This window comes from Lepisosteus platostomus, chromosome 9 (genome assembly GCF_059453375.1).
Source record: "Lepisosteus platostomus isolate fLepPlt1 chromosome 9, fLepPlt1.hap1, whole genome shotgun sequence".
In the NCBI taxonomy this organism is placed as follows: Eukaryota; Metazoa; Chordata; class Actinopteri; order Semionotiformes; family Lepisosteidae; genus Lepisosteus; species Lepisosteus platostomus.
In genome coordinates, this window is record NC_142619.1 from 21,925,686 (window position 1) to 21,952,573 (window position 26,888).

The window sequence follows — 26,888 nt, forward strand, 5'->3', positions numbered from 1 at the left end:
ACAGTCCCTTTAGTCTTTATATAGGTGCATTTTTTGGGGGGAGGGGGGAGAAGTTCTGGCCTAGAGAGATTGCCACCTTCTGGCTCACAATAACTTCTGGTAACTCTGGTTTTCCCTTGCAGGTTTCTCATTTTAGTAATGACCTAGCCTTGCCTAGCTTCTGAGAATTGATAAAATCATGATACAAGGGAGTATCGCTGTTTGACCTTGAAAATTAGTTTTAAGAACTGAGTCAGAACAAGAAATATGCCTCATTGCAAAATGACATTTGTGGTATGACCATTCACTTTTATGTAAAGCTTTTTGAACATCTGCTTTCTCCTGTCTAGATCTACCCTCAGGTGGTACTGTATGTCTTCAGTGATTCTATCTAGCTTGTATATAGGGAAAGTACAGTATATGACTGAACTAAATCCAAGAGGGGGAGCCCTTCCGAAATACACCATATTTTCAGCTAATATGAAGTCTGATGAGGACAATTCACTCTTAAACCTGTAGATGTCAGAGTTAAAATCAACACTTTTTTTTACAGCACTAGCATGTGAGTGGAATGTCCCAAAAGAAGGAAAGAGTCTCATAGGGAAAGACCCATTAAAAGACAGAGTACATACTGTACTGCTTTTATACAATTTTGTTACACAGCAATCAGGCAAAGCAAATCTATATTAGTAATAGCTGTAAAACAGCAATGCTTATTAATAAACCACAAATTTAAGTGTTGCTATAGATTTTTAGCAAGAACCCTCACTGTGGTTTGAGCATAGTGAAGCTTGTGTGTTAGAATAAAAGGGAAGATAAGATGGCCTGATAAGAAGCATCTCTCAAGACAGTGATACAATCCAGGACAGTGTTTCCCATGATGGATGCCCACTCCTGGCATCTGGATGTCTAGTCACTAAGTCACAGTTGTGGCCAATTATCCAAAAGATACACATTGCTACAACAGAACTTTCTCTTCTGGTTTAACATTCTGATGCTGTAGATTGCACTCTGGATCAGGAGTGCATAGACTGGACATAGACACAGATGCCGCTAGTTGTTATTGTTGACCATATACAGTAGTATCAATAACCTATGTTTGATATCAATTTAATTGATCTAAGTAACAGTATGTACTTATGAGTATCTGAATATTGACCATGTTTAATGAGATTTGACGAGTTAATATAACTGATAGTATATTGAATGCATATTCTTTTTGTTTGTATATCTCAATAATGTTAATATCTGTTATATTTTGGTAACCCTTTAGTTAATGTTGTGCCTAGGCAGATTGAGACTGTAACTTGGGCAATAATAACACAGTTAGGTAGGTAGGTTAGGTCCCCATGGGGAAATGGGGGCAAGGGCTACCATTTTTCTTGACCATCAGACACTGGAGGTGGAGGTGATGTGGTCAGCATCACGCTCCGGCCAGCCTATTACCCCCAGAAGAATTAACCCCCCAGTACTCATTTGGAAAGCAGGCTGAGTGGATCTGAGAGCAGTCTGGAAGGAATTAGAGCAAGCTCCATCTTTCTGGTCAGGAGCTAGATACCCTTGCCATACCATGCCGATAGTCACACAGACAAGTGATAATTGGAAGTACTCTTTTTCTATTCAGAAAGGCATAGAATTGTTATCCTTTAAAGGACTGCTTTCACCTGCCAACAAGAGTATAAGCCATCATAATAGCTAGTGAAGGTCCAGGTTCCTGACTAATACAGGCCAGGGAGTTCAGGGTGGGAACCTGAGATCATAAATCGGGATGGGGAAACATGGACTAGTCACACGCGCACAACATGTACATAAGCCCCTGTCTTCCCCCGAAGTCCCAGGAGTTATTGTTCCTGATATCTCCCCACTATCTCAGACAGGTTCCTCTCTATCCCGTCATGCACTCGCTCAGTGCCCCATCACCACCTGATGAGAGCGCTACAATGCGTACATTTGCTTTGAATGTTTTATGTTCACATTATATGTATGAATAAATGGATTCCATGTATTTTGAAGACTGCTTGTTATTTTGATTCCAAATAGCAAAGAAAAGCTCACAAAATTTACTGTTAGAATAAATAAATTGTGCCAGTGAATTCACACAGCTCTTCACAGGATGAGCACTATACCATGTCCAAGGCGTAAGCAAGAGATAAGGTGTGATAAGTACACATTGCTGGGAACTTCTGAACACTACAGAGCTCAAGTGCATCATTTTTAGTATGCAAGGCCATGCAATTGTAAGCTAGGTGAGAAAAAATGTATTTATGTACTACTGTATGTAAATCCATTACAGCCTTTACAGCCTTTTTATTTACTTTAGAAAGCTTCAGCAATTAAAAGCATCTTACTGTATGTCAATATAAAAAACAAATACTTCAAATTTGCTCAGAAATAGCATGTTAGACATATCATACATATGAATTTTTCCATAATCGTGCTCTTGTGTGTAATTTCTGCACAGAAAAGAGATTACAATAATTTATAAGTTATAGCATTCAAATGACCAATATGATGAGAGACTAATTAAATGTTTTATTCTTTCTGAAATAAAAAGGAATGTAAAAAGTACTGCATATACTGTAGTAATTTATAGTGTTTACTTTCTACAGACTGCTTTTCCTTTTTTCTGCCATTGGAGGTGTACTGTTAACATGTTACTAACATTGTTAGGCATAGAAATTCTAATCCAGTGGAAGACAATAATTACTGGGTAGTGCTAATGCCCATTAAAAGAATAATCCTGTAATAATTTCCACAAATACGTATCATAAAGAGTTGTTGCATTTTAGGTCTTGCAGTAACAATAAAATAAAAATCCTATGGCAAGACTGAAATTGTGTATTTAATATGTAGTATAAATATTTTAGCAACTTGTTTAACCGATTGACTTTTATTAACAGAAGTGTGCTCTGCAAAACTCTTTCACATTGCATATACAATAAAATTATTAATGAGTATTCTCTCACCTGTCAGATCTAAGCCAGCTCTGCACCCATTGTAAGTACGCTATGTGTATTTCATAAAAATTCAACTAGTGCTATACTAGGCTTAAGATATAAGAACCCTTGTAAAACCTGTGCCTAAAGTGTGTGATACAGTTGTGATTAGCTTGAACATCAAATGAGAAGCATAATAAATAAAGGACAACAATAGTACTGTATTCATTCATTATTATTTCATTCGGTGGTACTGTATGTTATTATTTACAAAAAAAAATCTCTGGCTTCGGAGATGTTAAAGTGTTTTATATTTTGTTCATTCTTTCACTTTATACCATATGGGCACCTTCATTCTGACTCTATCTGAAAATGTTTTTTCTTCATACTGACTGATAAATTAATTTTAGTAATAGGTTAATTCAGAACACATTAGCAGCATGTTAACAAGAATGTGTGATATTTGTAATTCCTGTGTCATCAAGGCTCTCATTCATCACTAGGGCATCCCATGCTAGCACACCCATTTCACAACTTAACATTTTCCCTGTTTGACACTTTCCTTTCCATTATCAGGTTCAAAGTCTGTTGCTATTGTACTTATTGTATTTCCAAAGATTAAAAAGCAAGAAAGTTTTCTTCCTTATATGGTCCACATATCCCATATATTCTGTGCATCCTTTTACTGTACTGTATGTCTATTCTGAGTTATATAAGAATTTGAGACATTTATTTTTCATTTCCAAGCTGTTCCAACTGTTTGGCCTCTAATATCAAGTTTTTATTTTTGAAATATCTGTGGCTCAGTGCTGCAAGATATTTCAGTTTTGTTGGATATGATTCAAAGAGAAACCAACTGAATGAAAGATTACTTAAGGTTCAGGACTTAGGATTTAGACACACTGCTCATTTCTGCTGTAAAATAGTTTTTATTGGATATTATACAGTATATAAAACAATACATGAAGAACTACAAGAAGAAACTGGGTGAGTTTAATCATTTAATTTAAGTTATAATTGTACTGTTAGTCTTTTCTAGTAATAATACATTAGAATATATACTAATGGAAAAAAGAAAGGCAATACCTCCTCCACACTCTTTATTTAACAATAGCTGGAGCACATGTCTCAGATTATGACTTACTGTGCATAACAAAGTTTTCTTCTATGACGTTAATGATCAATATAACACTGTAGCTGTCCATAATGCTCATTTGCAGTAGAATTTGGACACCCAGATGTGATGATTCTGAAGCTGGGTTCTCACAGGTGTTTTGTTGTTAACAAAGTATAGTCAGCTCACAGGCTCTTTCTGCCATTAACTGCTAGTGATGGTGATGGATAGGCCTTGAAGGGAAACTTCCTATAGCGTGGGCCTCCTCTTTTCAATTAACAACATACTGTAATACTGTAGTTGCAGAGTGATTAAAACCACTTATCCTATCTGCCCTTTATATCTGTAAACATTGCCTTTGTACCCTTGATGGCACATATTTTTTAATTTTGTTCTTAAGAGATAAAGTGCAAAAATGGGTTGTAAACACTAGCATTTCAAGTCCAGACAGGATAAACAACTAGCATGGCATAATAAAGTAGGGGTGAATTTGGGTTGGAGCAGGGTTTATTGTCTTTGAATGTGATGTTTTACATAACAGCAGACAGTTAAGCATAAGGAATTTAAGTAATGTGACAACTGGGCTTATTTTATCCATGACTCCCCCTCTCTTGTGAAAAAAATAAAATAAAATTCGAAAAAGTCAGTTACCTACTGTACATTGTACCATCATGACTGTTGGTGTAACGGTTTAGAAGGTTTATCAGTTTCACAAGTGGGATGCTAAACTCCTCAATGAAACAAGGCACGCTAACTTGCTTTTTTTCTTTTAACAAATCTTCAAGATTTACATTTTCAGTGCCTTGGTTTAAAACGCAAAAACAAATCAGAAATATAGTACTTGATATCTATCGCACGGGGTGTGTGTTTTTAATAACTGTTAGTAACAGTAAAGAGCCAAGAGAACCACAAAAAAATGATACAATAATAAATGTGTGCTCCACAAGTTGGTAAGCAGTGAAACCTACAGTGCGTCAGTTTAATAGCAGCTATGTTAACTACCCTGTCACAACTACGGAATGAATGACACTGCTTAGAGCTGCAGGGACAGTCTTTAAAGTGGGCGGCTCTTAAAAGTGGGTTTGGAATAAAAGGCGTTGCGGCTCTAAAGTAAGGATATTTATATTCCTACAGCTAGGAATGAAGCTTACTTATGTGCTCCTATGAACTTTGGACATTTGCACATTGCAGTTCTGTTTCGTTGTTAAACATTTTTCAATCTGGACGATTTGCCGAAAAGCCTTGGATATGCTTAAACGGAATTACGAGAATCCCTTCCCTCCAATCTGAAGGCAGAAACAAATAGGGTTTTATTTTCTTTGGATGAACTCTTCTCTTTCCTTATGAAGAAGGCAAAAGTAAGTCTATATGCAAATTCTGCGTTTTGCACCTTACATTACACCTTTCGGCGCACTTGTGTAATGTGTTTTAAGGTCTGACAAAATCATGACTACACAGTACAGTATATTGTGCAAAATAGCGGCTTCAGGGAACATTGATGTAGAGTAATTACTTTTCACAGTGCTTTTATATGAAATTTGCTTGCAGTTTAGTTTAAGCCCCTTCTTGGTTTATTTCTCAACAACCTTTAGAAAATATACGACAGTTTTCTCACAACTGTAGTGGGTCGTATAAGCCCAAATAAGTATTCTTCAGATTCCAAGATTTGAACTGGGTAAATGTAGTTCGCGTATGGAGCTGCTGAGAGCTTCATATTAACACATAAGCTTGGCTTTTACCATCACTCCTTGTTGAAATAATACTGTAGTAGTCATAATGACATGAGAATTGGAAGCAATATGCTAACACGCTTTCTTGCTTTTCCTTGTCAGGAATTTAACAGGTAACTTAAACATGTAATTCAAGACTATCCCCTTCACTTTTACATAATGTTGAAATACAGATAAGCTGCGGAGAACATCTGTCCTCGCACATTTGAAAACAATGATCTTGCCTAGAGGGGATGTTCAAATTGTAGCATTGGTTGTCCGTGAATATTCGTTTCCAGTGTATTAGACACTATAAAGCGTTTCTTACTGTACTTTCTCAAAGGCTTCTGTTGAAGTAAATTACAATGATCTTCGAAGAACAATTTGCACGTTTACTGTAGGTATTTATCTTTACTTAACGTGGCTAATCGTCTGAATCGTTGCCCGCGGCGTTTGTCAAGATGATAATGTAACAACTTTTTAAACTGAGCTGGACAATAAAGAAAGAGAATAGACACATGAAATATACACTATTCATTTTTAATATGCATGGATGTCAGTAGTGAACATGACATTTCACGTTTCTATTACAATTACAAGAAAAAGTTATGATGATGGTGATTAAAACCGCAATTGTATTTCGTCTTTTAATAGCTAGATAGCGATCATTCCACACAATTTAACAGAAGCACATTACCTTGAAGGTACTTAGCACTTAAGCACCAGTCTAGCAAGCATGAAGTCTAAAGCTACTGTAGGTGAGTCCTACATTTTGATTCTAAAAAACAGTTGGATGTTTAATTCAGGATAAAATAAGAGACACAATGACATGACTTGGGAAAAAAACAATTCAAAGAACTGCCTGAGTCTGTAAAGTGTTACCTTATATCATTTTTGTTTAACCTGTTGGATTTATGTTCGCGATTCTTGAGGAACAGCATGGCTGAAGTCTACACTGACAGCAAGATATTTTATTTCATAAAAGCAAATAAGCTACACAAGAACTGCAATTATAATACAGTATATTGTTGTAAGAAATCATAATAAATTGTCGTAAACTCCACTTGTAGTTCAAAATGCAATACACTCTTCTTATTTAGGAACCCACGAGGTTACAAAAAACGGTTCTGCTTTTAAGGGTCCGCACAATTCATCTGTAATCTGGAAATGTACGCTGTTTTTAAGCATAAAAAAATATTATAGTAAGAAAGCTTTACGTATACAAATGTAGTATGCGCAGTAATGCATAGAAAGGAGCAGCCTTCAACTGAACACGCTAAAACTTTTAAAGATACTGAGGGTTAAAGCAAGAGTTACTGTACTTGATCACCGAGGAGGGACTGTCCTGTTCAGTTAATTCTGAAATTTGCGTTTCATATACTGTACCATTAAAACTGGTGAAAATGTAGCATAATTTTTAAATTTGGTCTGAATGTTTGTTCTCCATTTTTAAGGGCTATACTTTGTTTCGTTCTGAATCTGCAGTAGAACCCTATTTTAAAACCATAAAGGTCTCTAACCTGTGTTTTTGCAGGTCAGGTCTGGGATTTTTAACTGTATATTTAGTATATTATGGATTTTAACGTTAGGTTTTAAAAGCTGACATTGTTCTTAAGAAATTTCAGACTCAACATGTGAATAATCATATCTTTTAAAGACCATTATGAAATACATTATGCACTCCTGTATAAGTTGCATTCACAATGAAAACAAGATGTTCTTAAAAGTTAAAAACTAGAAAAAAATGGAGAACATGATCACACCTTAAGCATTCATTCACTTGGAAAACAGCAAGAAAGTCCAAACTGTGATATGCATTTAGCACAGAAATTTCAACAGAATTGTTCAGCAACATTTTATTAAAAGACACAAAAATTGTTTTAAAAAACCCAACCATACATTTTGACATACAACTTGTAAGCACATATGTAATGAACTGAAGTTGTTTTAGTTAGTACAGAGAAGTCATATTTTAATTATCCTTTTATTCTTTTTTATATTAATGAATTTATTGATGCTAATTTTAGAATGCTCTGCATTCTTTAGTAGTGTGTTAAAGGTTCTCTGAGTGCCAGTTTTCTGATTATGAAGATATGTTACAGTTGGCACTATTGACATTAAATGTTGTTTTAACTGATGAGGAGATGTAATGACAATATTTTACCTGTTTATGAAGAAATACCACTGGATTAATAAAGACAAACCATGCATTCATGTTTATGGTTACTACACTTTAAAAGATATCACCTTGAAACAGCTACAGTAGCTACTGTACAGTATAAAGAACAAGTATGGGAAAAAATCTGTGTTTTATAAACAGTATTTAACAAGAGCTTACTATGGGATTATGATTTGCTTTTAAAACCATGGAGTGGCTCTTTTAACTCAAGAAAGACCTGCTGTACTCTGGTCTGTAGGATGAGCTCTGTGGAACACAGGTTCAAATCCGGGCTGGGACACCTGTGTGCCCCAGGGACAAAAATAAATGGGTTGCCTGCCATCTCTTTAGGTGGGGTAGAGTGAATTGACTAGGGGGAATCATTTAACCCGACACTGGAAAAACAGGGTTGTATGCCTTAGGTTAAAGGAAGCTGAATGCTCTTTCAAATAACACGGAAGCTCCTCAGTGTCATTTTTTTTCAGTTGGCCTTAAAGAAGCAATTTAACTTTTCATCTTTCCTCCTAGGAAGAATAAACAGGAATAGACTACAGTGTTGGGTTAAGAAAGTGTTCAGGTTTTCCAAATGAGTGTTTTAAAGAGTGACATCATTCTCCATTTATACAGTACTGTACATAGATTTTACCTTAGGTCAGTGACAGTAAAAGTAGTGATGGTGGTGTAACGAGTTTTCCATTTGTGATGTGATCTGATATAAAGTAACATTAAATGCTGGGAGTGCAGATGCATGAAACCTTGAAGTGATAGGTGTGGTAGAGGTGATTGTAATTGACACTTATGAAGGGATTAATCAATATGTTTTTATTTTGTTTTGGAAATGAAGATTCAGGTAAGTTGTGGTAAAGGTCATATGGTATTTAATTATTCAGTTCATGTACTGTAGATTTATGTAACAGAAAAACTAAGTAAAGCTTAAACTGTACCAGAGAAGGTAAAAAGCTTTTTTCACAATGAATTATTGTTGAGTCTTGTGTTGAAATTGCTCTATTTTAAGAATGTGAAGTATTCTGTGAAGTATGGTTATATTTTTTTTATTTACAAAACTTGGTTGATGCTGTGTCTGTTTACGATGTGGTTAAGAAAAGAAATATTCTTACTCTGTGACTAAACTGAAATGAGTTTGAAAATACATTTTAGAACATTAGTGCTCATTTCCTTAGTCACATGTACTGTATTTGTCACATTGTATTACAATACCTTTCGTTAAAGGTGCAAGTCAACTTTAATGAATATTGCTTGTAGTACTTCCAATTCAGTTTAAGTCATTTTAAATTAGGTTTTGGCCTGTTGCTTCAGGACTTTTCCAACTACAGGACTTGGATTAATTCACTGTTATGCATTATGAAGATCAGTATCAGCACATGGTGATACTAAAATTATTTTAGTTTTTATCCCAATATTTAAGGTTAGTACTGACAAGTACTGAACTCCCAAAATACAGAGTTAGTCCGAACAGTACTGAACCCAATGGCTGAGATTCTGGCACATTAACTTGAAACACTGTAAGGGGGGATAAACAAAGCCACACAATCATAAAGATGAACTTAGCAAAGCAATGACTTAATTTATTTTAGATTTTAAAATACAGATTTCACTAGGATAGTTCTAAGGGAGACTTTTGTGACATTATTTCTCATTTCTTAATGTACTCAAAATGTCACCATACATATTTTCAATCACCAGTTCTGTATTCTTATGACAGTAAATCAAGAATACTACTACTAACCGGTATGTTAACAGTTTTCTCTAGTCTTGTAGAGAACATGTGTTTCTGTTCTTTAATGTCTGTGACCACTGTTGCCTTTCGTGGTGTATGTTGATCTAAAACCTGAATGCCAGAGGTATTTAAATCCATACAATATTTAATTCTTATAGGATAAACTGTAACATGTATTTTAAATTCATTAAGTGTTGCATATAGATGCAACTTGTAAAAATATTGTTTAAATTATAATTAGCAAGATCTTTATTTCAAGTATAGCTTTTATACATACTGTAACAGTTATACAATGCACATCTGTTTTCATTCTTTTTGGTAAGATATGGCCACTCTTCTTATGGATTTTATTATAATTGTCCAGATTCACAGTTTTAATCGTGGCCATAACTTAGCAGTAGTCATACTACTACCCATTTTACCCATAAGAATTGTAAGATTACATTTATTCTTTCACTTTAAGCAACCAGAGACCATGGATTATTGAGTAAAATGTCAAAAGTCAAAGGAAAAACAAATCCCAAAACTGTCCATACTCTTAGTTTCTTAGATCATTAAATTGAATTTGTTATGCTCTTTATATGCAGTTCAAGGAAAAACAGGGTTTTTGTATTGAACAAGAGTCAAGTAATTTGCTGACACAAATCCGATTTATATTCTTGGGTACAGTTACTGGTCTTGAAAAGCTTCATTATTGAGTTTGATGCTACTGTTCTGTGCAAAGATAAAAAGAGGGATATTCTGCTGTTGCATTTTTGAGTTGAACAGGCCTTATTATGGTAAAAGTCGTCTGTCACAAGTTTTTGTTTTTATACAGCATCAAAGGCGGGGATTGTTTAATGCACTTTTCTCTTGAAACTTTTCTTGCTGTTTATTTGTATCCTTGTGTTTCTGCTTAGAAGTTATGTTAATCCAGTTCATCATTTATTATTATAAACATCAGTACTGAAAACTTTGCACACATTTTCATGTTTAAAAACTTCCTTTTTAACAATTGATTGATCTAAATTTATTCTTACTGATCTTTGATGTTAATGTTAATAGCTGAGGAATTGTAAATGGTTTGAACATATTGTACTTCAGCTATGATTTTAAATGTTTTAGGATATTTTTAAATCAGTAGGCTTAAAAACCTTATTATACTGTAAGTTTCTCATCAGCATTAAGTTTTTATGCAGAAAAAATAAACGTGGAATTGCACAAATTTAGTTTTTTTAATGAAATGAACTATATTATTATTCGGCTCACAATTAATGAACAGCATTACTGTTCATTACAGCAGGCATGATGGCATGATGGTTTTGGAGCTTCTGTGTACTCTATGTATCGAAATACTTCCTGTCAAATGTTAACAGCAGTAAATTAAACATTGAAGGACAGCTGCCCATTATTGCTTTTCTTTGGAAGAGTTATGTCCAGGAGTAGCAATCTAGATCTAATCACGCCTGAATCATTTCTTGGAGGTTTTGTTGAGGCCTATTCCTTTCACAAGTAAATGTTCAGTCTGTTCTATATGCTATCCATTCACCTAATTTTTTCCATCTTAGATTCCTAGTTTTTTACTCCAAACTTTAGATGACTCATCTTTTTGAGTTGAAAAGTACTGTATGTTACAATAAGGAGGGTGTCTAGTATTTGTGTGGTTTGTGTACATTAACTTTTTGTTATAATATTACTGTCAGAGCCATATTGGTAACATTTGCCATGGACATGGAATTACAAGTTTCGTGGTGAATTTATGGTGCAAGGTGAAATGGTAAGGGTGAAAACATTTATTAAAGTTAGGAAGTTTACGTGAAAAGGAGATACAAGTACCATGTCTGTTTGTACTCATAAAAAAAAATAACCATTTTCCAAGGGCTGGCAGTGGTAGGAATGGCAGATGGTAACAAATAGGATTTCTGATTAAGATAGATGAAGATAGAGAGTAAGGAGCCAAGCAATGAAGAAATTTAAATCTGATACCACAGGTTAATTGGTAATTGAGAGCCTACCTGTTGTTAGAAAATAATTTTGAGGTTTCGTTTTTTGATAATAACTATTATAAAATCCTAAAATATTCTACCAAAAGCAGGAAACAAAAGAAGGATTACTCATTTGGGTGATTCAGCCTCATATACAGAACTAGCTATATTTGGCAGCATTCGCATGATGTAAGTATAGATGGGCTGAAGTAAGTAGTGCTCGGCGATTTACAGTAATAACTGGTATTACTGTAAGTTGCCACTGCCAACTGGTAAGTTGCCACTGAAAGAAAATAAGATAAACAAATACAGTAGGCATCGGAGGCTTTAAAGGAGAGCAGACTATAATGTGTTTGTGTTTATGTCTCCCTCATAATCCTAACTACACTGATTTCAATCGATTAGGATACTTGGATAGTTTGCTGTATGTGTTGTGTTTCCTTGCAGCCTTTCATAAGAGATTATTTTAGAAATGTGCGTGATTTGTTCATCAGGTGCCATATAGCCATCCTGCACTGGCAGATACCACACAACTACAGTTTTTAAACTCCATGTCTTTTGTGGTGCATCCTTTCATTTGTTTGTTTTTTTAATCATTAAACATCACTTTCTAGAACAGGTGAGACCTGTTGCTTTATGTGCAATTTTCACAGTAGCTGGTACTTTTGCAGTTTCTCCACCTATTATTTGGAATACATCTGCTCATCTTGGTTTGGCACAGTTTGTGTTGTGAATGCTTTGTGCCAAACATTTAGTACTGGCCAAGTGAAGTTCTGTTGTGCATTTGGCTTCTCTTTCTCTGTCACAAGACATAACAAAGATCAGGTGCTGTCAGTGCCTTTCTTTGGATGAGTCATTTCTTTCCCTTTCTATCTATGATGCCTTAAAAAGAGTACAAAAATAGGGTCTAATTTCAACCTGGTTATCAGTTAAATATATGCTAAGTAAATTACAGTCAGAAATCCAATTTCACAAAATAAATACCAAACTAACCATATTATATTCCATTCAATTTCAAATTGCACAGTACAATTTCACGTTTCTAAAAAGGGTGTTTTTCCTAATTAACTTCATACTGCAATTAAAATATTTGGGAGTGTAGAGTTGGTCTTGCAGTTAAAATTTAATTTAGCATCATTTCAGTGTTTGTAATCTTAGACATACCAGCCTGCATGCAGTATGTGGGATAGGTGATTGGTCTAGAGTTGTGATTCTCAATTCTCAATATATAAAATATCTCTTTCATTCAATAATTCTATATCTTACTTCAAATATTTTTGAAAATGGTTATGAAAACATATCTGGAGGGGTGCAGGCTGCTTTAAAAGGTTAATAACTACTGGTTTAGAAGATTCATGCAAAAAGTTTTTGTTCAATGAAAAAGGTCTGTACTGTGTAGTCGTACTCACTTCAGATTAATTAAATATCACCCATTGTCTATAGTAGTGTTATAAAATTGAGACTCTATACTGTATGTCTGTGACACTAAGATTTGTTTACCCCTTGCTTTTCAGCTCTCTAACTTCCTAATCCTGGACTTCATAATTCTCACAAAACCGGTTTATTCCTGGCAAAGATATACAATTGTCTTAAAAGGGCAACCCCAGACATGCATATGGTTTTTTGGGGGCTTTTTTACAAATTTGTGTAATGTTAAAACTTAGTGCAGGATTTTGTTTTGGCTGTGTTAGGGGCAACACAGGGGTGTCATGGTTGGCCCTTCTGCCTTACAACTTTAGGTCTTTGAGTACAATTCCAGCCACAGTATCTGGATGTATGAAGTTTGTCAGTTCTCCTGTATTCATGTGGGTTTTTGACTTTCTCAGATGTTCTTTTCTACTCTCATTTTTGCACCCTAACATTAGGGGATAGGCTCTGCCTTGCTATGATCCTCACCAGAATAAACAGTATAGTGATAATGCATGGATTAGCAACATTAAGATGTCTAGATACACTAAAACATGATCACAGTTGTCTTTGTACCACAATATTGAAAGTTTTTATGAAATCTGAGATAGTAATTTTAGCAGAAATAAATGACATTGCAAAAATTCAAAACCGGTGCCCATGTACTATACAGCCAACAGTTATATCATCCTGCAACTCACTACCCACTGAAGCTAAGCAGTTGTGACCCTGGCCAGTACCTGAATGGGAGACCTCCTGGGAAACCTAAGTTTGCTGCTGGAAAGGATTTTAGTGGGCACAGTAGGGGTGCTCAACATGTGTGGGTCCTGTGTGGGTCCTAATGCCCCAGTATAGTGACGGGGACACTCTACTGTGAAAAATGGCGCCGTCCTTCGGATGAGACGTAAAACCGTGGTCCTGACTCTCTGTGGACATTAAAAATACTAGGGTGTTTCTTGAAAAGAGTAAAGAAAAGAGTTGGGATGTTTCCCTGGTGTCCTGGCCAAAATGGCTGTTCAAAAACCAATATTTTAGTTTGTGATAATAATAAAGAAGCACTTTTTTGTAATTTGTTTTTGTGTTTATCTATGATACCATCCATTTCTGAATTGTGCCAGTTTTGGTTTTTGTGTGCAAATGTTAGGAAATCATTTTGTCTGTGACTTGTAATAATTATGCGGTATACACTTCTGGATCTTCTTTGTCAGCACTCAGAAAACCCTAAATACATTAAATTGTGTTATGTAGTGCACTTAATAAGTTCAGAATAGATAAATATTGCTGTGGAATGCACAAAATATTTATGCAAACAACTTTTGTGCAAATCAACATCACCAGCACTGATGCCTAATAAATCTGATCTTGTGTCAGGATTTTGGCTTTTAAAAGCAATTTAATTACTGAAATTTTATTCCAGTAAAGTAGAGTGAGAAATGTAGTAAACATTTATCTCAGGGTTAGAGACCACACTTTGCAACCTTTATAACCTCAGGTTGCTGGTGGTCTTATTACAGTTCTTTGTTTTCTGTTACTTCATCACATATGAAGATAATTGTCATTGAAAACAAACAAAAAATATGTGTATATAATTCATTCCAATTGAGATTTAAGATTTAAGGTATAAATTATCTAGTCATTATTATCTTTTCATCATAAGAGTTGTAGCTGTGGTAAGATATTGGGGGACGGAGGGTTATTTATTATGCCTACCATCTGTTTTACCAAGGTGGTAAAGGCTATTAACTGTCTTTGCCTTTTACCAGTTCATAAATAAGCTTTACTGAGTGCCCGAGTGCTAGTTACATCAGAGAGGTGGAAGGCAATAGTGTCAAACTCCCCTGTTCTTTTATTTCCATACACTGAAAGTGACTCATTCAAAATAATGAGGACAAACTGCTTTTACGGCTGTGGATATACTGTGTACTTAACTGATCTCATTAACAGGTGTATCAATGTGTCATATCACTTTATTCCATTTTGACATGATGGCTATGTATGTTATTGACATGATATTTTTATCAGTTGTGTTGTGTCAAAGAAGCACTGCAGAGTGAACCAGGAAAAAAATCCACTTTTGATGGTAACATAGTTGCATATAAACTAGAGTGAGTTAGTTAAAGCTGTTGTCAAGAGAAAGGAGATCGGATTTATACATTTTTTCAACTCTATCTCATACATTAAAATATTTACAAATACATGCTACATATCTATTTCTGACCATCATACAGGATTCAGAAATAACAGAAGAAGAAAACATCTGGAATCAAACAGAAAAACAAATAACAAATCCTTGTGAAATTGTATAGTTCCTGCAATCTTTCCTGCTATTGAATAATTACAGAATTGTAGGGAGAACCTAGTGGAGGCAGACGTAGTGTGTGGACCAATCCAAGAAATTTCAGTAAAGGAAGTGACAGAAGCTATCAAAGAGATGAAAGTGGGCAAAGCAACTGGACCATCAGGAATAGCAGCAGAACACTTTAAGAACCTCGATGAAGAGGGGATTCAGTGGCTGACGAGATTGCTAAACAATATTGCAAAGGAAGAGAGAATTCCAGAAGAATGGACAAAAAGCAGTATGGTTACCATCTACAAGGAGAAAGGAGACCCAATGGAGTGTAAAAACTATAGAGGAATAAAACTTCTGGAACATGGATTGAAAATCCTGGAAAAAATTCTGGACAAGAGACTCAGGAAGATAATCAGGATCCACAACTCACAATTTGGATTCTCAGCGGGGAAAAGCACAACAGATGCCATTTTTGTGATGAGACAGTTACAGGAGAAGACACTAGAGAAAGGGAAAAAGCTGTATGTGGCCTTTCTGGACTTGGAGAAGGCATATGACCGTGTGCCCAGAGAGGTGGTGTATTGGTGCTTGAGGAAGAAAGGAGTACCAGAAAGCATGGTGAAGTTAGTTCAAGCAACCTATAGAGATGCAACTACGAAGATGATAACACAACAGGGAGAGACAAAAGAGTTTGAAATCACAGTTGGAGTACACCAAGGATCAGCACTAAGTCCTTTCCTTTTCATAAACATTATTGACACACTGACAGAGGAGGTAAGAACAGAAGTGCCTTGGGAACTCATCTTTGCTGATGATGTGGCACTGATGGCAGACTCAGAAGTAGAACTACAGGAGAAAGTGTTCAAATGGCAGAGGAGTCTGGAAAAGGGTGGACTGAAAATGAATGCAGAAAAATCTGAAATAATGGTAATGGAGAGAAGAGGAGATAGTATGACCAATGTTGAGGAGACAAATGGAGGAAAACTGAAACAAGTTGATGACTTTAAATACCTTCTATCAAAACTGGTAAAGGGAGGAGAAACACTGGAGGCAGTAAAACAAAGAGTGAAAGCTGGATGGAACAAGTGGAGAGAAATAACTGGAATAATCTGTGACAGGAAAATTCCCAGAAAATTAAAGTGCAAAATGTACAAGACTGTGATTAGACCTGTACTACTATATGGAGCTGAATGCTTGGCAGTTGGAAAGAGGGAAGAGAACTTGATGAGAAGAACTGAAATGAGGATGTTGAGATGGATTCTGCAGATTTCAATGAAGGATAAGATCAGAAATGAAGAAATCCGTAGACGATGTAGGGTGGTGGATGTGGTTGAGAAGATGCGAGAGGCGAGGTTACGGTGGTATGGACATATCATGAGGAGGGACGTTGAGGAAGTAACAAAGAGGGTAATGGAATTTGAGGTGGAAGGTAACAGAGGAAGAGGGAGGCCTAGAAAGAGATGGATAGATTGTGTGAGAAAAGATATGGAGGTATGTGAAGTGAGTGAGGAAGATGTGCTCGACAGAGACAAATGGAGAAGAGCAACCAAAGCAGCTGACCCCAGGACAGTCTGGGACTAAGGCTGTGAAAAAGAAGAAGAAGAAGAAGTGTGAAATAATATTCTGGGATAAGCCTGTTGTCAATGTTAATATAAGGTTACATTTCTTATTTTTCCATTCAGTTTTGCCACTGCTGTCTATCTAATGATTAGTCTCTTGACTTGCAGTTGCTGTAGCTAAATTTGCCTCTTCGTATTACTGATCAATTTCACAATATTGTTTATAATTGTAACTTGAGAATAATTCCTTTGATTACCTTTCAGAAATCTCAGGCATTAGGCTTTTCAAATACATATCACTTATTTTTGTATCAGTTATCACCAGTTTTGTGCGTAAAGTTGGTTTCCATTTCAATTGCAGATAAGATGTATGGGTCAGTTCAGCTTGTTCACCTCTTGATTTTTTTCTCGTGGGAGTGAAAGTCATACTCCACAGTCATATGTTGGTGTAACGCTGCTTAATTGATTTTTTCTCACCTTTTGTTTTACAAAACTGAAAAAACACCATGTGGAATTTTATATTTCCATTTCTGTTTTGTGTAAAAATGTGCCAAAAGATATCAAAAGATTGTGGGAGCTTCTTTCAGAAAGCAGTTGGACAAGATCCTTGGATCACTGCTTGAAACAAGCAAACAAGGTAACCTCTTGCTCTCCTATGTTCCAATTGAAATCTTGGATATTGGCCTGACATTTTCAGTATAACTGGTTCTAGTTATGAGAAATTGGTTGTCTGCAAATGCATTTAGTGTTTTTTATCACTTAGTTCATGGAAGGGAACTTACTCTATATCTTTCCTCATATCAAAACAAGTTAATTCTCTAACCACCACTTGTTCTTGAACACTAGTCTTGTAGGTCCCTATTCTATTTATTATTTTTTAATTTTCTTCCTATACAGAAACTCTTTTGTATTCTTAGATTCACTATAATATTTAAGGAATTATTGGCAAAACGCACTATTGAAATACTACTGTATGAAGTGCCTTTCACATATGGTGTCCATCAAAATTTTTCTTCATCCCCAAAGGACCTCAGTTTTCAAACTGGAGGATTATTTTTCCATAGTGTGCAAGTCTCTCTATTTTTTAGTTGTTGTGGTGCTATGTATGCTTGATATGACTAGCTTTTCTGCATTGTACAGTACCGTATGTTTGATGGATTTGTCTCTCTAGTACAAAAGTTCACAGCCATGGGTCATACTGTAAATAACCAGATCTTTTCTTAGAGCTTTACAGAACTTGAACAGATGTCTAGATCAGCAGAATTCTATTTTAGTCTAAGGTTAAAAGAATTCTACTGAAAATAATTCAATGAGAAATACAGCATACAGGGTTACTCTCTAGTGATAAAGAGCATATGTTTTCTCTTTCTCATTGAAAACATTGAACTAATTGAACTGAACTGTTGCCACCCTTCAGTTCACTGTCCCAGGAGAAACTTTGCTCCATCAAGATTGGAAGTGGGAGTTCTTTGCTGAACAAGGTGGTTACAGCTGTTGGCAGCCATGCTGGAATAAGACCTTCAAGTCTAAGAGGAGAATAACAAGGAGTTAAGGAAATACACTGTAAATTAACCCAAACAGCAGACACCTTATTTCTAACCCAAAGTACACCACTGATAGTATACAAAAGGATAAGTAAGTACAAAGTCCTAGGGAGGTAATTGCAGAAAGACAGAGTACATACAGACCTTTTGTGTGCCAATCTGATCCTAAGTGTAATCTGTAATCAGGTGGGGTAGTGCAGGTGGACACTAGAAATTAGCCACTAAGCTTTTGACTTATGTCTACCAAGCCACACTTAGATCAGCCACCCTGGATGCCAGCCTATGTTGTGACCTTTTGCTCAGATTTCATCATAAACTATATAAATAAATCGTTTATAGGTAGAGCTATAATACAATTACAGATAATACAATTATCCATAAATACAGTACAAGATGCCTCTGGAAAATGGAACTTAATATTTGGAATTTGCTTTGGTAAATTATTTTTTATTAGTGTACCAATGTTTTGATTTTGTCTAGCTTTTAAAATTTAAGTGAAAAGTGTAACAATCCATTTTATTTAAGAAGACAAAAAGTTAATGATGAAGTTGCTTTCAAAGCACTTTTATTTAATCACAGATCCTGTTTTCAGTTTGTGAAGTGCTGCAACAGATATTTCAATGATTAACTGAATTATTTGTCACAAGGAGATGATGGCTATAAGCAAATAAACAAGCTTTCATCAAATATCCAGCAACAAATAATTGCAATTGATTCTTATTATAAGGGTTTGATTAAGCACTAAAAAATTCCCTATAACAGGTGAATTTGGAAATAAGTGCTAGGAATCAAACTGGTATGCAAAGGGTCTAGTATGTATTGCATGTATCTTTGAGTAGCTATGCACATTACACAGCACCCCTATCAGTCGCAATATATTATCATACAGGTTAGGTTTTTCTGTAAGTGGTGTTGATGTTTGAGTAGGTGACAAAACCAGTATACCACCCAGTATGGTGACATGGAACATAGTTTTGTTGGTGGTGCTATCCTTTGGACATGAAATCAGGACCTTAGTTTAACAATCTGGTCATTAATCCTTTGAGTGGTATGGATGGAATTTTGTATCTAACATTTCGTGGGATCCTGGGAGTAATGAAATCCTAATATGTACTGTGCATCCTAATATTAAAAAAAAGTCAGTCCCAGAATTACAAAGTACCATGATTACTGGGTAGTATCGAGAATACGCGTTTCAATAATCTTTTTCATTTGTTTCTGTCACTCTGTAGTTGGTTTTGATTTTCTATTTCATTGGATATTTTTAACCTAATTTTAAATATTATGTTGTTTACTGATGCCTGCATACTGTTGAAAAATAATTGGTCAGAGAAAGAAAGTCTCTTAAAAAGTATAGGAAATTATTTTCAATCAATTTGAAAATATGGCTTTTTTGAATGGCTTCAACCTTCACAAAACAGAAACGATATAAAATCATTCCAGATGGGTACTGTACTTCAGTGGTGTAAAATGTTGGTTTAATTTGGTTTAAACAATTATAATTCTTCTAAAATTTTACATTTCTGTGAGAAAAGGAAAAAAATGTAGTTTCTGATTCCGCAGATCACATTTACTGAAATGAAAAAATCTAAACCTATTGAAGATATTTATGACACTTGTAATTTCATTTGAGGTTTTGTATTCTTCTAATTTTTCTGATATTTTTTCCCATCACATTTCTGATTTATTGCCAAATAAAATGACCAAATTAATGTAAACTCAGTTTAAGCATCATATAATGATGTGATAAATGAGTGTATATACTGTAACAAGGTAAACTAGAATAAAATTAATTACCCATTTAACCTTGGAGTCTTGACTCATTATTTGAGTTCTTATCAGATCAGCTTTTATTCTGTTACATCATGCATTTAAAGTTTAAAAAGTTTATTAAAAAATGCTGCTTTTTTTACAGGCTACAAGGATTAATACATTAATAAATTATTGCATTATGTTACACTCAATTTTGTGAAAGGAAGCAATAGAAACACCTTCATAATTCAAATTATCCATGTCTCATTGTGTCACTGTTAGCAGTTTAACAATGATATTACATAGAACAACAGCATTGTAAACTATCTAGGCTGTATAATATTGAGATAAACCCAACTTTGTGTTCCTCTTTCACTGTGAATTGAAATTGAGTTAATTTGTGTTGTATTTATTTAAGTTATTAACATTTTAAAAGCAAGGAAATAAATCTTACTTTCACTACTTTTAGCACACAGTGTCTCAACACATTATGACTATGTTTGATGTTCATGTGGTAAACTCACATTAAGTTAAATTACAGGAAAGCTTGTAAAATATTTTGTAGAAAGAAGAAACAAATGTCCTTTCAAAACTCTGTAACTTTATTCTTAGGATTGAGATAACTGTGTGGTGTATGGGTTTGGCTCTGTGGACTTGTCTACAGTCTAGAACGTTATAAGCCCAAATCCTGTGTGGGAACTCTACTGTTGTACCTTTGAGCAAAGTCTTTCATTTTTTACCTCAGTAACATACTATACCACTCTATTTAAAGAGGTATAGATGTACAGTAAGTTGTTTTTGATAAAGGTACTAGGCAGATCAATTTAGAATGTTCATTGAATTAATACTTTCTAGGGCAGTGGTTCTCAAACTGTGTGTACGCGTACCTGCAGTGGTACGCAGAGTGCCGCCAGGTGGTACGCCAAATGACCCTGGAACTATGTTGTGTGTGCTGAAAAATCGGGACGGGTTTTCATATTTTGTATTTTAATACGTGCCGAATACGCACCCTACGTACTACGATACAGTGCGTGTTAATACTTCAGTGGCCACAAGAGATACTCTGTAATTCTATACCACTCTATTGGAATGTGTGCTATTCACGCAAGTGACCAATTGTATTTAAAATAAAGCTACTGTATCTCCAGCAAATAGGGAGGAAGGAGAATGTGCGTGATTTTGGAACAATGCCAATGTTGTAAACACAGGACTGCATCGAAATATGTGCTACGAATGCTGGTAATCTGGTGAGCACAGGAAAGTGTGATAGATAACAGAAAAATATTTAAGAACTGTTCTAAGTTAATTTGAGAAAAATACACCGTGCGTCTCTGTGTTTCGCTCCCATGCGCATGAAATAAAAACTTAAATACGGAAATAAAAACGGAAACGCAGAAAAAAACAAGCTTGCGGATTGCTAAAGCAGGTAATCCCCACACTATTTTTGAAGAACTTTATTCACCGTTGGCAAAAGAGCTGACACGTATTATGTGTGGAGAAAAAGCTGCTAAACAGCTCGACCTGCTTCCCCTCTGAAAGACACAGTCACTCACAGAATTATTGAAATGAAGGATTATATCAAAAGTACGCTGGTAGAGCATGTTAAGATGAGCAGATGTTTTTCACTGCAATTAGATGAGTCTGTAGTCGATTTGGCCAATTTGCTCGTTTACGTTAGACACAGGTTTGATGGTATGTCCCATGAGGACTTCCTGTTCTGTAAGCCGCAACCAACAGGAACTACAGGAGAGCACATATTTCAGCTTCTGAATGAATTTATCGAAGAGAATGGCATCGACTGGATAAAACGAGTCGGAGTTTGTACAGACGGTGCTAGAGCGATGACAAGCCAACACAGCAGTGTAGTTGCACGAATTAGAGGTTGCTCCAGAAATGAATGGATGCATTGCAACATCCACCGTGAGACTTTTGCCATCAAGAAAATGCCTGATGATTTAAAATCTGTTAGACTCTGTTGTGAATTGTATCAAGGCTCGAAACATTAATTCACATCTGCTTTGCTCGACTAAACAGGCTCACCCCTCTCACTGAAATGGTGCTTTTTTATTTTTATTTGTTGTTGTTACTGTTTTGTTCTGTAAAACCCTTTGAGAAGCCACCTTTAAAGGCGCTATATCAAATAACGTTTATTATTATAATATTTATTATATGTATGTGTGAGTGTGTGTGCACGTGCGCTCATGTTGGTCATTGAGAATTTCTGGGGTTCCTATGAGATGATGACTTGTAGGTGGTACTTGGATGCTTTGGTTAGATTAGGGGTGGTACTTGGTCCAAAAAGTTTGAGAACCACTGTTCTAGGGAAATACTGTTTTCATTACTCATCAGGTGGTCAAAGCATTTTTTTGTCATGACTGTTTTTTTTCTGTCTCTGTCAGCAGAATCCTGATTATAAACAGTGCTTGATCATTGTATAAAATTAGTTGCCGTATGTGGCTGAATAAGAGCTTACAAATCTTCCTGTCCACATTTATTAATAATGTAGTTTGCATTTAGAATGAAGTAATTAAAAGTAATTAAAACAGCAGCAAATGCTGTTATCAATTTTTCAGTGTATATACAGTTTATACAGTATATACATTTATGGAATTCTTAATGTCTTTTAAAATACAAAAAAGAAATAGCACTTGAAATAATATCTGACAAGCTCTTAAAGCATAGAAAATCTGATTTAAATTTATAAATAACTGTTTTACATCTAGGACAGTTGTTGCATTCCAAGGTGAAAGGAAGGATTTTACACTGACGATGTGATAAACTGAAGTTTGTATTTAGGATTTCATTCACAGAATAAAAGGTTTCTATGTCATCCACTGCATCTTATCCACAGACATATCTCTTACAAACATTTGATTAATGCGACTCTCAATGTGTGATATCACATAAAGACAATAATACCACTACTAGCAGAAGTACAGAAATGCAGTAATTGCCAATTTGTGAGATGATGTGCATTTGCCAGAATAGTATACTTGAACTGGTAAAAGAAATTATGAACACTAATGCTGTGTGGAATAAAAAAAATGCTTTTACATGGCTCAGGGTTCAGAGTATGGGGTTCATAGTGTTCAAATTGAAAGTTGTGCCTATAGTCCAAACTGCATCAGGGCTATGCTATTATTTGACTTTAACTACAATTACTCAAGAACCAGACTGCAACAAGCTTAGCACATCTGGGGTCCAGAGTTTTCTAAGACTTCATTGGCTTGCCATGCAAAAGCAGCCTATGTACTGAAGCTAGCTGAATGCCTTTAGGTTTGTCGGTTATTATTAAGAGTTAAATACTGCATTTCTCTCTCAATTGACTTAATTCTCCTGTTTGCAACTTTTTTGCTTTTACAGTATAGTACCACCAATTATAATAATTTAATTATATATGGAGCGTTGAACAGATTATTAAACCAATAAAAATAAAATGCATTAAACCAATTAAACATAATCAAAAGGACAAACAAACCAGGGTTTTTTAATAAAGTGGGTACAATTTGCTTTGTAACACTGGAAATGCACACCTTTTCTTTTGCACATTATCAGAAACTGTTGCTTCTGCCTATGAGACCATCATGATTAATTGCTGTCTTTTATCATTAAACTAAGAATCCACATGTGTGCAGTCTGTCTTTTCCTACAAAATAGGAATGTTTGATATTGTGGCAACATAACTACACAGCAGTAGTTATGTTTTTGAGTTTGTAGGTACAAGACAATGAAATGCCTTAAGGGGAAACTATGGGTTATGTACAGTACTTCAGAAGTAATTAGTAGTAAGTTTGTAATGATTAAAACAAAGTGGGAAGGGTATAATTCACAGAAAACATTTTAAATGCAATTTCATCTCTCACTAGTTGCCAAAACAAAACTAGACAAAACTAAGCATTTTGTGGTATGTGTGTCCAACCAAAATAATTCACTGTACCAAAAACAAAATTACACACACATTTAGTTTTTTAAGTAAAACTCCTCTCTCAATACAAAGTAATGAAGCTGTTTTGTCAACCACCTACTGTAACAAAACCATTTCCTTGAAGCAGTCAAAAATAAATGTTGACACTTTGTAGATATTTTACAACACCAAATACAGTAAAAGTATTCACCTCCTGCAAATAATCTTACATTTTGATGAATTGCAAGGCATGTACTGTATGTATTTTGTTTTCCAAATTTTTGTATTCAGATTTGATCATCAAACTCAACACTGTTATACATGAAGGAAGTTTAATGTCAGAAAAACCTATTAAGCAAATACAAACTGAGATTAAGTGATTGAATAATTATTCACCTTTCATCTCATCTTTACACTGTATGAATAGTGTGTATATGAACAAAAGCTTTGGATATCTTTCAGTGTCATTCTTGGCTTTACAGTAGCACCTATAACCCGTTTGTTGCTTGCCTGGTTGCTCAGTTTGAAAGGGCGGCCTAATGCAAGCAGTGTATAGATCTATGATGGACATTTCATTTCTTAATGGTGGACTTCACTGTGCTCAAAAAGGTGATCTTCTCTTTACCTGTACCTCTACCATTCTATCCCTGATTAGTTTTGAAAGTTCTTAGATGTTCTTCATTGATTTGTCTAACTATATGAGTTGTGGCTTGAAATTTAATACAACTCTAAAAGAACATATAGAGGTAGACATGTTTAGTCTGACGTCAAGTTAAACCACTTTGATTACATACATGACACTTATTATGAGACATTTCAATCTATTCTTTTACACCTGAACTGATTTACTGTAGGTTTGCCATAGAAAAGTGACAGAATTCTCATGCAATTGAGAATCTTTTCAGATTCTTACATTCCTTAAAAATCTGTTTTTGCCTAATATCAGTATTTGTTAGCTTTTTTAGTTTGGTGTAGAGTCCAGATTTTGAGTCCAGTTTGACAGTATCATGTTTACAAGTTTAGACAACAAAAGAAAAACATGTAAACTATATTTCAAATATAAAAGGAGAGCTATTGAACTATTAGAAACACAGTATCGGTGAGATCTAGAATTTTATGCAAACTCATCACTTTCGTCAATTATCCAGTGTAGACAAGCACTCAAAAAAGCCCTCAATCCATTCCTCTATTATTTTAACCGCTTCTTTGCAAGCAATGGACGCAAGGCAGGATACACCCCGGACAGCATGCCTGTCCATCGCAGGGAATACACACATACCCACACACTCACATGTAGATCTTGCCAGAAGACATTTAACCTACCAGTATGTCTTTGGACTCTGGAAGGAAACCACAACACCTCGAAGAATCCCATGCAAGGAAGGAGAAAACATACAAACTCCATGCAGAGAGCAGATCTAGAATTGAACTCAGGGCCTTGGCACTGCAAGACACCAATACCAACCACTGCACCACCTTGTGCTTCACAGGCCTCAAGTAAATGCTTGGATTTATATAAAGATATAGAATTTAAATTGAGTGAAGTCATGGTAAAATTATATATTAAGTAATACATAAAGATTCAGCCTCATGGCGTTTCAGGCACCATGCTACAGGAAAGAAAGCAGGGAGTTAAATCAGTTGAAGTGGATTGTTGAGTAGGCACTACGCCCCTAATTTATTCCCCATGAGAAACCTTTCAATGTTGCCTTTCCTGTCAATTCACAAAGTGCAGTTGTGTTGGTAGTTTCATATGGAAAGATAATCTTATTTTTGGTTCTTCGTCACTGGTATGATTATGATTTTACTGGAGTCTAGCCCTGGATTATACAAGATGGAAAAATGAATAGTGTGTAAGTTAAACTACACAAGCTGTATAACACTCTATGTGAGGTTGAGATTCCCTTCCATTGTCAGAATTATGGAATCATATTGTTAGGTTTTCTGTTACAGATCAATTTTTGGTTTCCTACCTGTATCATTCCTTTCTCTGAAACTGCAAACACATTGTCAGTACGTTATTTCAGGAAGTCAGTATAGAAAATTAGAAATGTATTTCTTGAATGTATTGTATAAATCGTATTGGAAATGGTTTTATAAACCTTCCATATTTACAATATTCATGAAATCGAAGTCATTAATTGAAGTTCGGGACAAGTCAATCACACAGAGTTCTATTTAATCACCATCATTACAGAAATTAAATATATATCAAACATAAATGACTCCCTTCACTTCAAGCATCCCTCCTCCACCCCATCTATACTTGCAGCTATCCCTTGATTTACTCCTCCGTGAATGGGGTTCAAGCCTCCTCATCCTATTTCAAGTTAAGCCAAACCTATCTCACCAAGTACCTGTATTCAAAGCATTCACTAAGCATTCAGTTCTTGGATGTTATTGCCCTTAGTAAAAATACTTTAAAGTGGCAAAATTTTAATAATCTCATTTACCCTTGTTGTCTATAATTGGCGCTCAATTGAACCATACATGTATTAACAACAGAACAGCTTTTCAAGAAAGCTAAACATGGCAAGAAGTATTATGTAATATAAATCTTGAATTATATTTGTTTGCTGTTCCAGTATATTGTAATATCTAAATTTCATTTCAAACAAAGTAACAATATACTGAAGATTCTTGTGAAGGAATTAACATTATTTGCCTGATTTATAACTTATGGCAACAAAACCAATAGTAAATAGCAGTATCTGTAAATCATATCTGCTGTATGCCTTCTGAAATGAGATGGAAAGGATTAAGTGCTTTTACATGTTACTATACACTCAGAGGACCATTTTTCAAAAGAAGGTTTTGTCTCTCAGATAGTGAAC

The 26,888-nt window shown here is 35.1% G+C and overlaps 1 protein-coding gene across 3 annotated transcripts in view; it reads left to right on the forward strand.

The window, feature by feature from the left end:
• The first annotated feature begins 5,139 nt into the window (after positions 1 to 5,139).
• The window catches only part of kitlga (kit ligand a), a 42,999-nt gene continuing 21,250 nt past the window's right edge, over positions 5,140 to 26,888 (forward strand). For all 3 annotated transcript variants that reach the window (XM_088647188.1, XM_088647186.1, XM_088647187.1), the window contains exon 1: positions 5,140 to 5,387. In XM_088647188.1, the coding sequence (XP_088503314.1) occupies positions 5,373 to 5,387 (15 nt within the window). In that variant the 5' untranslated portion in view covers positions 5,140 to 5,372. The remainder of the gene's footprint in view (positions 5,388 to 26,888) is intronic.